Raw genomic sequence first — 17,746 nt, forward strand, 5'->3', positions numbered from 1 at the left:
AGGGGGTGGCTCTGACAAGAGTGGGACTGGACCTGAGCAGGCCTGGGGCAGCCAGAGGCTCCTCCTCTGAGGAGCAATCAAAGGGAACCTGGAGGCCCAGTCTGGGGACTGGGAGGGTGTGGGTGTGAGCAGGGTGTGGGGCTGCACCAAAGACTGAGTACCCTATGAAGCCAAAGCCTGCTCCTTTCCCACTCACACAGAATCCTCGCTGTAACCTAACCCCGGGGTAAACCACGCAGTCCACACTCCCCGTCCTGAGTCAAGTCCCTGGTCACATGCCAGGTGGCCTCCTCCGGGCAACCTCCCTGCCCGCCCAGGCCCAGGCCCCTCTGTGCACTGAGCCCCGAGTTCAGGCTGAACCTTGGCCTGTGTCTCCTGGCTGGCAGGGATGACAAGCCCTCCATCCAGAGGATGGAGCCTGATCTCCTCCCCTTCATGCTCCTCTGCCCTGTGGGTAAAGCCAGGCCTGGGCACTTGTGGGTGCAGAAGCTCCGAAGACAGCCCTTAACAGGCCACGGCCCTGCCAGGATTTAGCAGCCTGCAGGGCTGACTAGAACCCACTCCAGTATTCTTGCCTGGGGAATCCCATGGACAGAGGAGCCTGGTGGGTTACAGTCCATGGGGTTCCAGAGAGTCGGACACGACTGAGCAACTAAACAAGCAAGCAAGCATGGGCTGTCAGGACATCCCCAGGTGAGAGCTGCCTCGCTGGCTGGGACCTTTCATTCCCCACAACTCTGCCCGTGGCCTCCAGGGAGTGCTCCCTCCCCACCAGAAGCAGAAAGCCCCGACCCCAAACACCTCCTGGGAGCTGAACTGCCCCTCTCCACCCCTTCCCTCCTCCAGGCCTGGAAGGGGAGGGGTCCTGGGGTGAGGGTTACCTTTCCAAAGCGGGTCTGTTCCAAGGACTCATGAAATGGTGACGTTTAATGAGAACCCCCCGCCCCCACCCCTGTATATACATCTATAAAAAATTCAAATACAGCAAGTTACCATTGAGTCAGACTAGAAGGGACTGACAGGGCATTAAATACTGTGGGGTGGGAGCAGGAAAGGGGGAGGGTCGTACAAAAACAGGGGCAGAGGTGGGGGACTGAAAAGTGTGGGCGCTGGGGGGAAGGGGATGGCTGGGCCCCCCCAGCGTCAGGAGCTTATAATCTGATGGTGGCAACAGAGACCCTGGGACAGACAGGAGGCGGGGACAGGAGGAGAGACTGGATGTGAGGGGCTCCCCTCAGGCCCCCCCAAGGGCTCCTGGGAGTCGCTGGCGTTGGAGGGTCCAGCCCCAGGGGGGCAGGACAGGGGCGAGTGGTGGGGTCTTTGGTGGGCGGGTTAGCTGCATGGCCCCCTCCCGTGAGGGAGGGAGGTGGGCCGGCATGGGGTGGCGGGGCCAGGGGAGGGACGGCAGGCCCGGGCCTGCCGGGGTCTCTACAAATTGTGTCTGAAGAGAATGCAGAAGGCTCTCCTGCCCGTGTGCAAAATAGAAACCGGGGTCTTCGGGCTCAGCTCCGGCCTCCTGCTCCTCTGCAGGTCCGCTGGCGTGTCCTCACAGGATGCCGGGCTCTGGGGGTGCGAACAGGGCAGGAGGCCATAAGAGAAGCGGCTGGCCCGGGGGTCCCCTCAGGCTCCTCTCTGCCGCCCAGCCTCACCCAACTCACCAGATCAGGAGACGGCTGGCAGTGGCAGCAGCGGCAGCCAGGGCCAGAGTAACAGGGACACTGACGAAGGAGGGCGCCGAGGCTGCCCCGCCGCTGCCCAGCTCCCCGGGGTCACAGATCTTCGTGGTGGGCGGGGGTGCCAGTGAGCTGGTGGTGCTGGTCGTGGTCTCTGGGGAACATGGGGGAAACTCAGGGAAGGGCTGGGCCAGGGCTGGGGATCCCCCCAGATCTGGGGGTCCACGAGACATGGCTCCTGCCTCCTGTGTTAGACCAGTGCTGCCTCCCCGGTGAGACAGCCTCAGCCTCACCCATCAGGCAGGTCCTTGCTGCTTCCCCCAGGCGCACAGATGACCTCTCCATCCAGTGGCCCCTGCTGAGAATGTCCAAACAGCAAGGACAAGGAACAGCAGGGGTTGGACAGACCAAGGGGAGTGTGGCAGCCACACAAGGTTCAGAGAGCCCTGGGGCACACACTCCAAGTCCCAGGAGGACAGGAGGCAGCACGGGGTGAGGGGAGGCTCACCGGGGGCCTGGGCCTCAGTGGTCAGGTGTCGTGGCTCCTCCGTCCAGGGCGTGGCGTGGGCAGCCACGCTCCAGTCGCTCCACGTCCCAATCTCGTTGTCCTTGGCCGCCACCTGGATGATGTACTCCTTGCCAGCGTAGGCATCTGTGATGGTGTGTGCCGTGCCGTCTGACAGCTCCACCTGCAGCCAGACCACCATGGAGTAGGAGGGGGGAGACGGATGATGGACCCTGGAGGTCAGGAGAGTGAGGCACCCCCAGGAGACAGGAGAACACTTCGGGGAGGGGAGAGGAGTGAACATACCCCTGGAGGGCACAAGGACTTCCCTGGGGGAGGGAGGGGCTACTGAGAACACCTCTAGGGGAGAGTAAAGACACCTCAGGGAGGAGACCCGCCGCCCCCAGGGAGCGAAGACAGTCCTGAGGGAGATCTTTAAGGAGACAGAAAGCTCCCCGCACCCTGAGGGGAGAGTCAGCAGGACTGTGCTCACATCTCCACTCTGCTGTCACCCAGCTCTCACGAGCCCCTGACCTCGGTCCTAGCTGGAGGCAACACGAGGTTGGGGTGAGAGAGGGTTAGTGCGGGGCTGCCCTCTTCCTCCCCCATGAAGAAGCTGTTGTGGGAAAGCCACACGCACAGACTTGGAGCTGGGCTGCCCGAGTCCAGATTTCAGCTCCATCCATCCCCTCCTCGCTAGGTGACTGACTTAACTTCCACTTGCCTTGCAGTCCTCATCTGTAAAATGGCGTTAACGATCTCCCTCACAGGGTTGTAATAAGGACACAGGGACAGGGTGAGGGCCAAACAGACTTCAGCCAGCTCTGTCATTATCACGGGTTCCAACTCGGAGCCCGGGTTCCCAGATGCCCAGCGCACCCACCAGCCTGGCCCCAGCTGGGTCTCTCCCTCAGGGAGGCCTCCAGCCTGAGGCGGAAAAGGGATGGGGGGCAGTTCCGGGGGCAGCGGGACCGCAGGACAGCTGCTCCATTTCCTCCTGGAGGCATCGCCACCCCGCCCCCGGCCTGGCCAGCCCCATCGTGCTGGTCTCCCCCACCCTCCAGGCTGGCCTGCCTGTCCGGCGCCCCTCCCAGGCCCAGGCTGGGCTCTGGTTCATCTCAGCGGCACCCGCCGCCTCATTAAGCCGCCTCGTAAACAGGGGCAGCCGGCAGGGGCGGAGGAGGGGCCGCTCTGGGCCACGTCTGGCTTTAGGGCTTTTTTGGTCCCTGTTCCAGTCTTCTCCCAGAAAACCAGGGTCTGGGCTACCTGACCTAACAGCCTGTGAGTACAAGTGTGTGTGTGTGTGTGTGTGTGTGTGTGTGCGCGCACGCGCGCGCGTGCGCGCACGTGTGTGCAGCTGGGTCCAAGTTAGGGGGGGGGAAGGCTGAGAGCCTGTGAGTACAAGTGTGTGTATGTGTGTGTGTAGCTGGGTCCAAGTGGGATGGGAAGGCCTCCCAACCCCTCCAGGGTCCATGGGCCTCAGGTAGGAGGTGTGGGTAGAGCCAGAGTCAATATGGAAGACATTTTGGACCCAGACCTGGGCTCAGTGAGTCCTACTCTAGCTCTAGAAGATGGGTGGGCCTCAGAGACCCTCCCTTCCTGGAGCTGGAGCCCAGTTCCAACTCTGGTCCCCTCTGGTTCTGCAAAGACTCCCTCTGCTAAGTAGACCCAGCTCATTCAGCTCCTTCTCCCCCTTGCCAGGATTCCACCCTCAGGCCCCCTCCTTTGATTCTGTCCCCCAGATCTTTCCCCAAAGGGAGAGAACCATGGGGAGCAGTTCAAATGACCACCTCATTGGCAGGCCTAGGGTGGGCAACCCACCACACCTCTAGTGATGTGGCCTAGGAGCCCATGGCTCTCCAGGAAGCCACGTCTCCTAGGCCTGGGCCCTTCTAGTCAGGTGGTCACTGATCCCTTAATCCACCCCCTTCAGAGAATGGCTCCACAAGTGTCAGGAATTCCCGAGTTGCTGGCATCTGCCTTGACTAGGAGGCCTTCCTCCAGTCTGTGGCTGTATGCCCTTCTCCCTTCCTGCTGAGTGATGCCCAGGGCAAAAAGATGCAGGGAACCCACGCTCGCCTCCCCGGTCCATTTTGAGAGCCCCTGCCAGACCTGAGCGAGTTCACTTTCACTTTTCACTTTCATGCATTGGAGAAGGCAATGGCAACCCACTCCAGTGTTCTTGCCTGGAGAATCCCAGGGACGGGGGAGCCTGGTGGGCTGCGGTCTATGGGGTCGCACAGAGTCGGACACGACTGAAGCGACTTAGCAGCAGCAGCAGCAGCCAGACCTCAAGGCACCCATTCTTGTGCGATTCCTGGCCTGTATCTCTCACATCCTCCTGAAAAGCCAAGTGATATTTTTCTCTGCTTGCCCCTCCCCATCATACACCTGCCTCTCGCCAAGACTAAGGACTGGGGACAGTCAATGCTGTTCAGAGCAAAACTCAAGTTCAAAAGAACCATACATCTAGCCAACCACCAAGCCGACGTGACATGGAACAGGGCTAACATGGGCCACAGGCCACACGTGTCCTTGCCATGGAACCCACATACTCTGCTCTGCCCAAGTCAGCGTGGGGGTCAGTTCTGCCCACGGTGCAGGCCAGTGCGTGCCCTTGGCACGTTAGTCACATGCATGGTGGGAGCATGGTTCCTGCTGGGGACCACATGTGTGTGTGCACGTTCCCGTGTGTGTGTGGTGGGCAGTGTGCCAGGTCCACGGCAAGGCGTGTGCGCCGCGACGCGCAGGGCTGCTGCCTGTAGCTCGTTAGCAGGGGAGGGGGGCTTGTGAAACTAGACCCTGGTTATTAGCAATGCATTAGTCGCGGGCAGCTGGCCAGGCAGGAGGGACTCCGGACTCTGTCAGGGAACATATGAGCATATGAGCAGCCTTGTGGGGGCCAGGCCTGCAACCAGGACAGGCGCCCTGGAATTGAATTACATACTTTAAAGGCCAGCCGGGACGGGGGCATGAGGAGATGGGGCTGGAACCAGGTAGATGTGGTGGGGGTACAGGGTGACCCTGAGTGCCAGCCTGGGTTGCCATGGGGAGCATCCTCCCAGCCCCAGTCCTTGCCTTCAGACCTCCCGCCCTCAGACAGCACCCACAACCCCAGGCTCTCAAGGAGAGAGAAACTCCAGACTGCCCCGAACCCTTGGCAGATCCCCAGAGCTCTCTCTCATAGCTTGATCAGCATCCCAGACAACAGCCTGACCCCGTGCTGCCCCTGTCCACTGCTTGCTTCCTGGCCCAAATCACCTTCTGACCCATAACTTTAAGCTGACACCTAAGCGAGGCTTGACTTTGGAGCCATGACACTAGTCATGGCCTGAACTCACACCTTGGGTTGAGCTTAACTCTATTGCCTGATTCTGACCCCTGGAGCCCATCTGTGAAGACAGGGACTATCCTGTCCCTCGGGTCCAGGCCCAGAGCCTGGTCCAGAGTGTAGGAGAGAGATGTCTGATCTGGGCTGAAGCCAGAGACAGGAAAAGAGAAACACTGCCACCATCTGCCCCCAGCATCTCTCTCCACTATCCCGGGGAGTCACATAGACAGGCGTGTTTGACTGTCCTACTACTAATAAGTCACTTCAGTCGTGTCTGACTCTGCGCGACCCCATAGACGGCAGCCCACCAGGCTCCCCCATCCCTGGGATTCTCCAGGCAAGAACACTGGAGTGGGTTGCCATTTCCTTCTCCAATGCATGAAAGTGAAAAGTCAAAGTGAAGTCGCTCAGTTGTGTCCGACCCTCAGCGACCCCACGGACTGCAGCCTTCCAGGCTCCTCCATCCATGGGATTTTCCAGGCAGGGGTACTGGAGTGGGGTGCCATTGCCTGTCCTAATGGGGGTCAATCAGGGTGCCCCGCCTCAGCTCCATCCATCCTTCCAGGCCCACCCTCCACCCCAGAAAGCCTCTCCGACTGCTCTCTGTTCCCACTGGAACAGGCAGCAGCAAGGACTCCCATGCCGGGTGGCTCTGATTCCTGCTCTCAGGATCCAGGCAGGGCAGGGCAAGGCACTCACATGCTGCCACTGGTCCAGGATGAGGGGTCGATACCGCAGAAAGAACTTGAGAGGAAAGGACTCCGGGTCGGGCCAGGTCGACGGGGTCTGCCAAGTCACCTCTAGCCGGCGAGGGTTGCTGGGCACTGGCCGGGCTACCACATTTTCCGGAGGGTCAGGCTTCACTGTTTAGGAAACACAGCTTTGGTACCACACTGATCTCTTGAACAACCCCAGCCACCATGACAACCAGCACACATCGATAATCATTGGTCTCCTCTGTTGTCAGCTTTGGCAACTACTGTTAACAACCATCTCATTCCTTCCACCTTTCACATCCCTGTCATCACCAGTGACTGTCACCACAGTCATTGTCACCAGCTCATGATATCAACATCATAAATTTCACCCCAACCCCATCCTCATGATGACCAGCATCCCAATTACTAAGCCTGTGTCATGCTCTATCACGACCCTCATCATCACCTGGATCACCCACTCCTGTACCAGCATCATATACTCCCCCCAAGCCTGGCTTTCCACCTCAACTTTTCCAGTTCCCTACTGAGACACAGCCTCCCTTGGAAGAGTCTGGGCTTGAAGCTGCTCTGTGGGTCAAGGTCAAAAGACAGTTCACAGGTGTTGCAGATCTGGGTTGGAAGTGGGCTGAGGATCTGATGGAAGCAGCTAAGGGCCGAGGTCATGTAGAGTCTGGCCAAGGACCCAGCCATGGCGGGGGTGTGGGTGGAGGCAGGGGGTCTGGCTGGGATGGGACAGGGGCAGGCAGGGGGTCTGGCTGGGATGGGGGCTGGGAGGAGGGCGGTCTCTGTCCCAGTCCCGTCTCCTATTCTGACACCTCATTCATCACAGGCCGTAAGGAAGCCATTAGCGTGGTTGTGGGGGGGTGGATTGGAGGCTGCAGCTGCACAAGGTTCTGGCCCGGCCTGCCCCCCTCCCCCTCCTGCATGCTCTGGGAGCCAGAGAGATGAGAAGAGCTGCTGGAGAGGCCTCTCGGCCCCAGCAGGTAAAGGGCATCCACTCAAACGTTCACAGGTGTGTACATGCCATGCGTGGATGCACATGTTATACATTCCACACACACCTGGGCAGACACTCGCGAACATCCCCACGCGTGCTCATACACACCTCTGGCAAACATCCACTTACACACTCCCACTGCAGGATGCAGCAGGGAGCCCCCTCGAGCCCCCTCCCTCCCCGCAATCCCCACGCACCGATGGTGAACTCATCAAAGGTGATGGCTGTGGCATTGTGGCCCAGGGCGTTGCTGACACTTATCGAGACCTTGTACTTGACGGTGGAGAACAGGTGCATGTAGCGGATGTGGCAGCGGTTCTTGACGGCCGGGTCCTTCTCACAGACCATCATTTTGGAGCCATGCCTGGGGAGGGGTGAAGCCCAGGCACCATCACCAACCTCAAGGATCGGGCAGGGTGGAGGCTGGGAGAAGGTCAAGCCCAAGGCTGGGCTACAGGGTATGGATGGAGGGCATGGAGGGGGCCCGGGAGAGGTCAGGGTTGGACCGGGTCCTGGGTGTGTCTACTCACAGCACGGTCACATTGAAGGTGTTGGGGATGTAGGTGGGAGTGGGCAGATGCCAGCTGCAGTAGAAGCCCTTGGGATAAGTGTTGGAGCGGCAGCTGAGCACGGGCTCCCGCGGCGGCACTGGGGAGGGGGGGTCGAGGACAGCACGGTCAGGGCGTTCCTGAGCCCCCAGTCCCTGGTGCAAGTGTGGGGACAGGTGGGCCCCAAAACCCCAGCTCTCCCTCTTCAACCCAACAGCAATGCCAGAGGTGGGGGTGGGAAGTGCTGTCAGCGAGGGTCTGAGGCTTCCCAGGCCACAGAGAGCCAGATGTTTAATTAAAGAAAAACAAGGGCTGTATGGAGAGGGAGCCCCCCCTCCACCTGCTCAATGGAGGCGGGAACCATGGGGAGCAGGGGGCTGCGGGCCTCAGCTCATCAATCACGGGACGGAGGTGATGTCTGGGGGAACTGGCCCCAGCCCCACATCTCCTGCCACCTTGCGTCCATCTCCAGAGGGAGCCTGCAACAGAGGTCAAGGGTGGGGGGCTCCACCGGGTCCTCTGGTTGCTGGGGTGATCAGGGTGCACTCCCAGCCGAAGACACATTCCAGGCTTCCCCTCAGGAGAGAACAAGGAACACAAGACAGCCCTGGGGGCTCCACACAAACGACAGCACCGTTCACGTGCATGTATGTGTTACGTGTGTGTGTGTGACGTGAGTGAATGACGTGCGATGGAATGTGGGAATGTATGTAGGAGGGTCCGTGTATGCAGCTCACACCACATGCCTACACGTGTGACTGTGTGTGTGTGTGTTGTTCCGTTGGCGTGTACTCACCCCAGCCCCAGTCCCCATCAGACCCTTTAAGAAGCCCTTTATACAGTCAGCAGCTGCCTTACTCTGGGGAACGCAGAGGGCCAGAGAGGGCTGGGGACATGCCTGGGGTCACACAGCAAGCCGGAGCCACTGCCAAGCACCAGGATGGGAATACCCACCGGCATGACCACGCCTACGTACTTGGGAAGTCCTCCCTGCGTTCTAACCACTCTTTTTGCTGCTGTGAGCACTCAGCCCAGCTGTCCCAACCCTCGGGTGTTGGGTAAGGCGTGAGGACAGCCGGCTCAGGTTCCTGGAAGGAGGCAGTTTCTGTGATCTGACCCAGGCAAGGAATGTCCGTCCACAGCTCCGGGGATACTGACACCTCCCTTCTGTGCCCTCCCGCCCCGCCCCTTGCCTGACAGGTGGACAGGAAGCCGGAGGGGGCAGCTCAATAAGCCAGGGATGGTGAAGGGGAGGGCATGTCTACGCCTGCTGAGTGGCTGTGGTGATACACGGGGAACTGTGGGCTCTCATCCAGGGTGCACGTGATTGTGAGTGACTCTGTGTGATTTCGTGTTCATGCCCAGTATGTGTGAGGTATGTATGTGCTCAGACCCCCAGGGAGCGATCCAGCTCTGCAGCAGGAGTCATGAGGGTGTCAGACGGGCATGAGGGGAGCTCAGGAGTGATAAGGGGGCCAGAGAGGTGTGAGGGGAGCTCAGGAGTGATGAGGGGGCCAGAGGGGCATGAGGGGAGCTCAGGAGTGGTGAGGGGGTCAGAAGGGCATTAGAGGAGTTCAAGAGCAATTAGGGGTGTCAGGGGGCACGAGGCCAGCTCAGGAGTGATGAGGGGGACAGATAGGCATGAGAGCAGATAGGAGTGATGAGGGGGTCAGAGGGGCACGAGGGCAGCTCGTGTGTAGCAGGCAGAGTGGGTGACGGCGTGGGCTGAGATGTCTCCAGCCCCAGGCCTGCAGGGAGAGTTGGGGGCCAGCGGAGCCTGCACAACGGGCAACCTGCCTGCCGCCCGCCGCGATCTGCCTCCCCTGGGAAGCCTTCCTGGCGCTGAGTTCATCTTGTGTCTGTCCTGTGTTCATCCTGTGAGCCTCACATATCCCTTGCCTATCTGCCCAGGGGCACAGAGGCATGGGGGTGGGGGGGGGCGGCCAAGGACACAGGAAGTGCCTTGTGGGGGCCTGTGGGCCAGGCCAGAGCTGGCAGTCACCCCAGGAGGAAAGGACATTCCGAGGTCGGCTGAGAAGCCTCCACTCCCCCCCGCACCCCGCCCCACCCTCCCTTAGCCCAGGCTTCAAAGGAGAGGGCGCTGAGGGGGTGAGGACTGAAGCCTGCAGAGTCAGCTCCCTGCCACCTGGGACTCTGGAGGGCAGAGCAGGGACGGACTCGCCTCCCCATTGACCAGCTCCCTCCATTCCCCTCTGACCATCCTCCCCCCTCAGACGAGCCTCCCCTCAAACCTTCCCCTCAAACCAGTTCCCCTCTCTGACTGGCTGACTGGGCAGGTCGTGGGGGGCGGTGGGGGGCAGGGCTTTGTCTGTCATCTGGCTACTCCTGCCTGGCCCTGGGCCCTGAGTAGGGAAGGGCTTGGGTTTCCTGACAGGGACCAGGTTTCTCAGAGGGAAAAGGAGGAAAGAAAAACAAAGAAAAGGAAGAAAAGGAGTGACTCGCTGCAGCTGGAGCCCAGCTGAGGGACTGGGTGGGTGGAGGTGGGGGTGCTGTGAGAGACCAAGTGTGAGGTTGTGGGACAGTGTGCAATTAGGAGGCCTGTTGTGAGTGTGCTGCACGTCAGGGGAGAAGCAGTTTGTGAGAGACTGCAGTTGTGAGGCGACGTGTGGAACTCTGATGGGCTTCCTGTGTGTGACTGGGAGTCCGGGCAGCTGTGTCACTGCGATTGGCCAGATGACTGTGTTTGTGTGGGACGCGGGGTGAGGCCGTACGATGTGGGGACTGTTCACATGTCTGAGGCCGCGTGGCCGCGGTGTCCTCTGTACAGAGGCATGTGAACGCGCTATTGTGTGTGAGACAGTGATGGCAAGACACGGACCTGCGATACTGTGTGTGAGACAGACCTTAAGCCTGAAGGTGTTTTTCAAACCGTGGGTGTGGGAAGGTGCCCAGTGTGTTCACACATATGAGCAGAACGCCGTGTGAGAGCATGTGTGTGAGCCAAAGCCCGTGCACATGCGTGTCACGTTATCACAAACATGCACGCTCCGGGGTGCCCAGACTTGCTGAGTCGCCCCTGTGGGGGCTCCTGAGATGCCCAAATGACAGCATCAGCCTGCAGCAGAGCATCCTAGCGCCCCACGCGGGGCCGTGTGTGCGTGTGCATGCGTGCATGTACCCTCGCTGGCCCAGGGTTTGTTTGTTTTCCTCCTAATTGGCTTGTTTTTCCATGTCCAGCCCACCAAACCGCATGTTTTTCCTCTCATCTCGCCAGCCCGCCTGGGCTGGAGCCCCCGGCACGCATAAGGCCTGCCCAACGGCTCAGAGAGGAGGAGAGGCAGGCTGCCCACGCCCCTGGCCAGGCCAGATCAGGCCAGGCAGGGCGGGATGACTCTTCCAGCTCCAGCCCTCCCAGGCCGCACCCACACTACTCCTCCTCCTCTTGCCTGGGCATTCAGGGCCCATGGCCCGTCCTAACCTTATCTCGTGACATCTCTTCTGGACTCCTAAATGCCCACCTTCCACCTATCTTTTCTCTCCCCAACTTCCTCAACCACAGGCTTCTCTTTCCTTCCCAGCAAACAGAGCTGAGGAGGAAGCAATGCTGAACCAGGGGGACTAGAGTTCCTGTCCTAACCAATCAAATACGAATATTTAAAAACTGGACAAGGAACTGTCTATTTAAAATTAGTCAATCTCTGATTTATTTCAGCTCAAAATCAGAATGACATGGAATTAGCACTGTCTAGGCAAACAAAAGGATGCTACTAAAAGGAACCTTGTGGTCCTGCTTCCTGATGTGTGTGTCGGGGGGTGTCCTTTCATCACCCTGGGTAGGGGCCTCTTTAGAAGGGGGTGTGAACATCTGCCTGAGGGCAGAAAGGTGGGTCAAAAGGAAGCAGTTCAGGGATCAGCCTGGTTAAGGGGACTTACAACAGAATATTTTTATGATCAGGTTCCCTTGGAAATAGAGACACGAAAATCTTACATGTTTAAGATAAATATTAAATAATTTTTAGTCTGAATGGCCCACAAATCAGGGGTAACTCTGTCCTGTTCTCTGAGCGCTGGTGAGAAGGATAATTTGATATTGAAGGTTGCCAAACCCAGTCTCTTGTTACTAATATAAAGTGACTGAAACAATCATGATTAATGTCCCCTGTTCCTCTGACCAACCCTAGAAGGAAACAAGGCAATGCGAGATAAGTACCTGTTACTAATGCTACAGCCAATTCATGGCCAGCACCCCTCTGACAGGCAGGGCCTGAAGAGTGGTCAGTGCTATACAGAAAAAGTCTGGGCTCTGGTCACAAACAGCAGCTGTGGGCATGGCCTGTGGGCGTGGCCACCGGCCTTACTTCCAGACCCAATCTCCCTTCAGTGACCTCTCAAAGAAACTCAAGAAATTGGGAACGAGGGCCGGAGTCACCCAGGCCTGGCCATCACAGCCAGCTTTGTCCATCAGAAGACTTCTGGGGCTCAAGCTGATAAGACACGGGTGTGGCTGGCTGGTGCCAAGTTGGCCTCATCCTCCCTGCATGCCACTCAGCATGTGGCCTCTTTCCCCATGTGAGGGCCCAGGGCTAGGCTGCGTGGTCCACTTCTAGGGTACCCTGTGGTGGGCCAGGAAGACTCCAGTGGGCAGGAGTCACTCCACCCTGGGCTTGCGACTAAGACGTTTTGTTACGACTGCCATCTCTCCAGTTTAAACATGTAAAAAGGCTTTTCTGTGGGCAAAGGAACATCCCTACCAAAACATACTTTCCCCTCTCCTCTGGCCCCACTGATGGGTCAGTGTTTTCGTGGAGCACGCTGAGCAACCCTTCGGCCTAACATTTCCCATGGTTGTCCACACCTATCGCCTGACAATGCGGCAAGGACCCACTCTCAGGCCCCTCAAGCATCTCTTCCCCTCGGCAGCTCAGAGGGAGTAAAGAAAGCAGCTCCAAGGGAGTAAGTAGAGTGGGGTGTATCGCCCAAATGGGATGAGGCCAGAGAAGCCTGAATCCTTGGCTCAAAAAGAAAAGAAACGAAACTATGTTCAGAGTATTTATTCTGTCAGTTGATGGCTCCGGCTGACCACCAAGGACCTGCCCAGCTGACCCTCAGCAACACTGATAACCTCCTCCTCCTGAGCTTCCTAACACCTCTTCTGAATCGCACTCACTTGCTCCCCCTTCTCCCGTCCTGCTGGGCTCCTTCTGATCTCCAATCTCTTTTTGTGGCTCATTTCCTTCGATCAACCCCTTTTACAGCGGGTCCTGGGTCCTCTTCTCTCCTCATCCCACAGCCTCACCCTTGACCATCTCATCGTCTCCCAAAGAATTAATGCTGACAAACCCCCCCCACCTCTCAATTCCCATCTCCAGCACAGGCCTCTCCCTGAGTCCCAGAACCTCAGATCCATTGGCTACCAGCCATCTACTCCTGGTTGTCCCCCAGGGACCAAAACCCAACATCTATAGCAGATGGTGCCGCAGATCCCTCACCCGTACCCGCTGACCGCCTCTGCAGTTATTTGCCTAAGAGCTTTCTTTGGCCACCAAAACCTGCATTGCCTGCCGGGGCATCAGGCCAAAAGTGCTGGGGAATGAAAGCCTCCCCTCCCCCGCCCCCACTCCTCAGTGTGTAAGCATCCGGGCTCCCTCAGCCCTCAGGCAGGAGAACTCCTAGGCACTTGCTCTGCCTCCTTAGCTCCCAGAGCTCCCTCAGCAGGGTGCCCAGAAGCAATGGCTAGGTAACTCCCTCTTTATTGGCTAACTTCACTTCCTTTTCTCTATCATTCTCCCATGCCCCAATGATGTTTCTGTCACCTGCCAAATAAACTACTTGCCTGCGAACTATCATCTTGGGTTCTGACTCCAGGGAAAGCCAAACTGAGACACCGCATGAACAGAACACACTGTCTCCTCCTCCAGCTGACCCCTGCACCTTGTCTCCATTGCAGCGATCGGTCCTACCAGCTGTCTTGACTCTTCCCACTGTCCACTCTCCCATTCTCCCTATCTCCGATCCATCAGCGACTCCTGGAGGCGAAATCACCCTTCTCAGCTTCCCAACCCCATGTTCCAGTCCCAGGTCCTCCTCCACTTTCTTGCATCCCAGCAACAGCCTCCTTCCTGCCCCTTGCTTTGCCCACCCACCTGCCAGCCCTGCAGGACAATGAGAAAGATCTTTTAACAACGTGACCCTGATCATGTCCCTCCCCTCCTTCAGCTCCCTTCTGCCATTTACACCAACCCAAGTGACCTTCCCAGGCCCTTACAGCCTCCAGGAAGCCTTCCTTCTTCCCCGGGGCCTCCTAGACTGCCCACACCTCTTCCAGCATCACTAGATATCCCATTTTCTCCCCCTAGGCCCTCGCAGCCAGCCCCTGGGAGAGCATGCACTGGAACGAGGCCAACCCAGCTAGGAGCTGTGACCTAGGATTCCTCCCACCAGGCTGCACATGGGCCGTGCCCTGCCAGCCCTCCTGAGCCCATCTTGTCATAGGGGACAGGATTTCTGAGTCTCAAAGACCTCCAGTGGAGGGTGGATACCAGTGCAAAATGCCAGGGGTCTGGACTCAGGGGGCAACACTGGGCTCAGAGGTCAGAACAGTAGGCTTAGACAAGGTCAGCGGACAGGGGTCAGGACCTCCACACCACCAGGAAGGGGATGTGATTGGGGCCGAGGGCCTGGGCCTCACTGGCTCCCCCACTGAATGCAGCGGGGGTCACGCGAGGGGCTGGGAGTCACACTTACAGCCCACATGGAGAAGCACCTGGTGGCGCAGGTGCCAGGAGTCCCGGTGGAAGCAGGCGTACAGGCCGCCGTGGCCCAGCTCCAGGCTCCGGAGCACGAGCTGAGAGCCGTTGAGCAGGTCGGGGGCCAGGTCTGTGCCATTCACCCGCCACGTCACCGCTGCGTCCCAGCTGGCAGTCCCACACGGCAGAGTCACGTCTGAGCCCAGGCGCTCGTACTGCACGTGGGGAGTCTCTGTGGCGGGTGGGGAAGGCACAGGCAGAAGTCAGAGGTCACAGCCTGGCCCAGCACTCCCAGATGATAGCGAGAGCAGGCCCCCTGAGGCTCAGGGCGCGAGTGTCTTGAGGAGACAAGGGATCTGCAAAATTCCTTCATGGCGTGCAAGGGCACAAGTATGTGAGTGTCTCCAAACTTGGACGTGTGCATGCGTGTCTGGGGACTCTGTGTGTGACTGGGTGATCCTGTGTGCGTGTATGAGAGAGAGAGTTTGTGTAGAGTGCTGGGACAGAAGACCTAGGTCACCTCCAGTCACCAGGTCCTTTTGAAAGCTTTCCTGACCCCCATAACCCCAGCCTCCTGCCACCAAGAGGCCCAGCCCCAGTCACTGACATCTGCTAGCCAGGCAAGCTGAGCCAAGGGGCCCCCTCCTGAACTCCTTCCTCTTTCTCTTCCCTTCTCTTCATCCTCTCCATCCTTGTCTTTGTGTCCTGCCTTTCTCCCTCTCCCCGACAACTCTGAACCCCCGACAAGGCCCTGTGCCCCAGCAGTCCAGGGCAGCAGAAGGAGGAAGAGTGGGCACAGGAGCCCTAGGGAGCGCCTGGCAGCTGTCAACGTGGTGGTGAGGCAGGAACTGCATAGGGTGCGGGTGGGGGTCGGGGAGCGCAGGGACTGCAGGAGCTCTGACCCTGACTCTCCTGCCCCCAGGAGGGGCCTGTCAGAGCCCAAAGCAAAGCCCAGCCCTGGCCTCAGCCGCCCAGGCATGATGGACAGAGCCCAGGAGACTGGAGTGGAAGGGCGGAGGGGGCAACTATAGAGAGGAGAGCAAGGTGGGGGAGGCAGTGGGACAGAGAAAGTCCTGGACACCGAGCAGCAGGGCACGGGGAGACATGGGGAGACACGGGCCTGCCCTCCTCATCCCGCCCCTCAGCCTGGAAGGATAGATGCTTCCCCAGACCTGAAGTTCTGTGCAGTAAGGGTGGGAGGGGCAGAGCAAGGGGGCGTGGAGGGAGAGGGGGCTGCCGGATCCCTCGTTAACACTCCCTGGGTCTCCCCTCTAGAGAGCCACCCTGCTGAGTTGGGGGATTTTCAGAGGCAATTCCTGTTAACGAGCCAATTAAGTTGGGCCAGTGGCCTCTTAATTAGACTTGTTAACACCACTGGGGCCGCAGGAGGTAGGGATCCCCCTATGCTGCCAGGCCCCCTTCCCCTGCCTCACACCCCCTCCCCAGCCCTGCTTTTCTCTGGGCTGGAACATCTGTCCCCAGTTGCTGCCTCTGTGGCCCTCCCCAGGCCAATCCCTGTGTGTCTGCAGGGCCCCGTCCTGCCCCTCTCTGAGCCTCTCTGTCCCTGTCAAAGGAGAGGGAAGCAGGAAACCCCGCCAGCCCTGACCACTCGTCCGTGGGGCCTGGGACCAGCCGAACAGAGGATGAACAGGCGGAAGGGCGGCGGCTGGGGGGGACCTTGGAGGCCGCAGCTGTGAGGCTAGAGCAGAGATTGACTGGGGGCCTCCCTCTGACCAGAGGCCCAGGGTCCAGGGCTCAAGCCATCGAGCCCCCCCCCAGTCCACCAGCCCTAGCCCCCGAGCCCCCCTCCAGCCTCCCTTCCAAAAACCTGGAGCTTCCAGGAAGCAGGCCAAGCCCCTCTCTCTGCACACCGCCCCCCACCCCAGCAGAGATTCTGCATCCAGCTGCCTTAGGAGGAGGCTGAAAACTGACCGTCGGGGGGTCAGGAAGAGCAGGGGGAGAGGGGCGTGGTCATTACAGTCCCCGGGGCACTACAGCAACACTGACCAACAGAGGCTCAGAACTCATGTGGCCCCAGCATGGCTCACTAATATTGGGGCAGGCAGGAACAGCAGCAAGAGAAGGACACCCACCATCGGCACAACAGATGTGATGGCAGCGGGGTAACATAGAACGCGGCAACCCTGTCTGCCTCACAAAGGAAATGGAAACACACAAGCTGGCAACAATGACAAACCAACCATGGAAGGGCAGGGCAGGAGGAAAGACACGACAACGCAATGACAGGTGACCACCACAGGCCACAGCGCAGAGGCAGGGGAAAACGTGAGGCGACCCTCACGGCGTCACAACTGCTACAATGACACAACAGCAGCGATACACATGGCCACGCCACAGCTCCAAAGATGGCCGTGATTCAACCCTTTGTCTCTGGACAGCTCCCCCCACCCCCCGCCCCATGGGTGCCCCTACTGATGTGCTGTCCATTTCAGAAATTAAATCAAGCCGCAGGGGGAGGATGGGGTTCTTGGCCCTGACGCAGTGACAAATGCTCCGAAGGAATCAGCTGTGAAAAGGTTGTTAGAAGCCAGGATAAGAGACAGAGACAGGATGAGGTCATGGACACGGGGAACGCACAGGGACAGAGCCGACGGCTCCCTCACACCTGTGCACACAGGCTCACATGGGGACCACATGCCGGAAACGGTCCCCCCCAGGGTGTCCTAAGCAACTTCACATCACCACACATATAGGATGAGGACCGTCACCATGAGAAGAGCACACACACACAGGACAACCATCCACAGGTCAAGGCCACACTGGGACACCGTCCCATGCAGGGACGTGATGATGACATACGTGTAGAGGAATGGCACTGTCAGCGAGAGGCACAGTTACACACAGACACATGGTCTCACACACAGAGACACAAACACAGAAAGCAGACACAAAGAGAGACAGTCATGCATGGTGGAAAGTCTCAGCCACAAGGACACAACTGCTCACAGGCCACAGTCACATACTGGCCACGTTGGACACAGGACACAGGGCACAGCCCACAAGGATATAACCACAGAGAAATGCACTCAAACAGGGACACAGCCTCACCCACACAAGAACACAGTCCAGTGCACAAGGACAGTCTCACACCCAAAGATGCAGCCTACGTCCCCCACAGGGCAGGGGCCAGGCCACTGGGAGAGGCCACCGGCAGGCCTGGGCTGGTCAGGTCAATACAGGAGCCCCTGGCATGCCGACTGCAGGTGGGGCTCGATGGGCTGGCCTGGTGGTCCCTTCAGTCCCTA

The 17,746-nt window shown here is 59.1% G+C and overlaps 1 protein-coding gene across 10 annotated transcripts in view; it reads right to left on the minus strand.

Annotated features, from left to right (window-relative positions):
* Positions 1-909: 909 nt before the first annotated feature.
* CNTFR (ciliary neurotrophic factor receptor) overlaps positions 910-17,746 on the minus strand; it is a 38,729-nt gene continuing 21,892 nt past the window's right edge. For 9 of the 10 annotated variants that reach the window (XM_086416668.1, XM_086416669.1, XM_086416675.1 and 6 more), the window contains 7 exons: positions 14,479-14,712; positions 7,756-7,873; positions 7,423-7,589; positions 6,209-6,372; positions 2,182-2,362; positions 1,659-1,827; positions 910-1,563 (listed from right to left, as the gene is read on the minus strand). In XM_086416668.1, coding sequence (XP_086272794.1) covers position 1,563; positions 1,659-1,827; positions 2,182-2,362; positions 6,209-6,372; positions 7,423-7,589; positions 7,756-7,873; positions 14,479-14,712 — 1,034 coding nt within the window. In that variant the 3' untranslated portion in view covers positions 910-1,562. The remainder of the gene's footprint in view (positions 1,564-1,658; positions 1,828-2,181; positions 2,363-6,208; positions 6,373-7,422; positions 7,590-7,755; positions 7,874-14,478; positions 14,713-17,746) is intronic. The other variant, XR_015170108.1, reaches the window with a different exon arrangement.

This window comes from Bos grunniens, chromosome 8 (genome assembly GCF_055505025.1).
Source record: "Bos grunniens cultivar Pamir isolate PY7600 chromosome 8, Bosgru_T2T1.0, whole genome shotgun sequence".
Classification (NCBI taxonomy): Eukaryota; Metazoa; Chordata; class Mammalia; order Artiodactyla; family Bovidae; genus Bos; species Bos grunniens.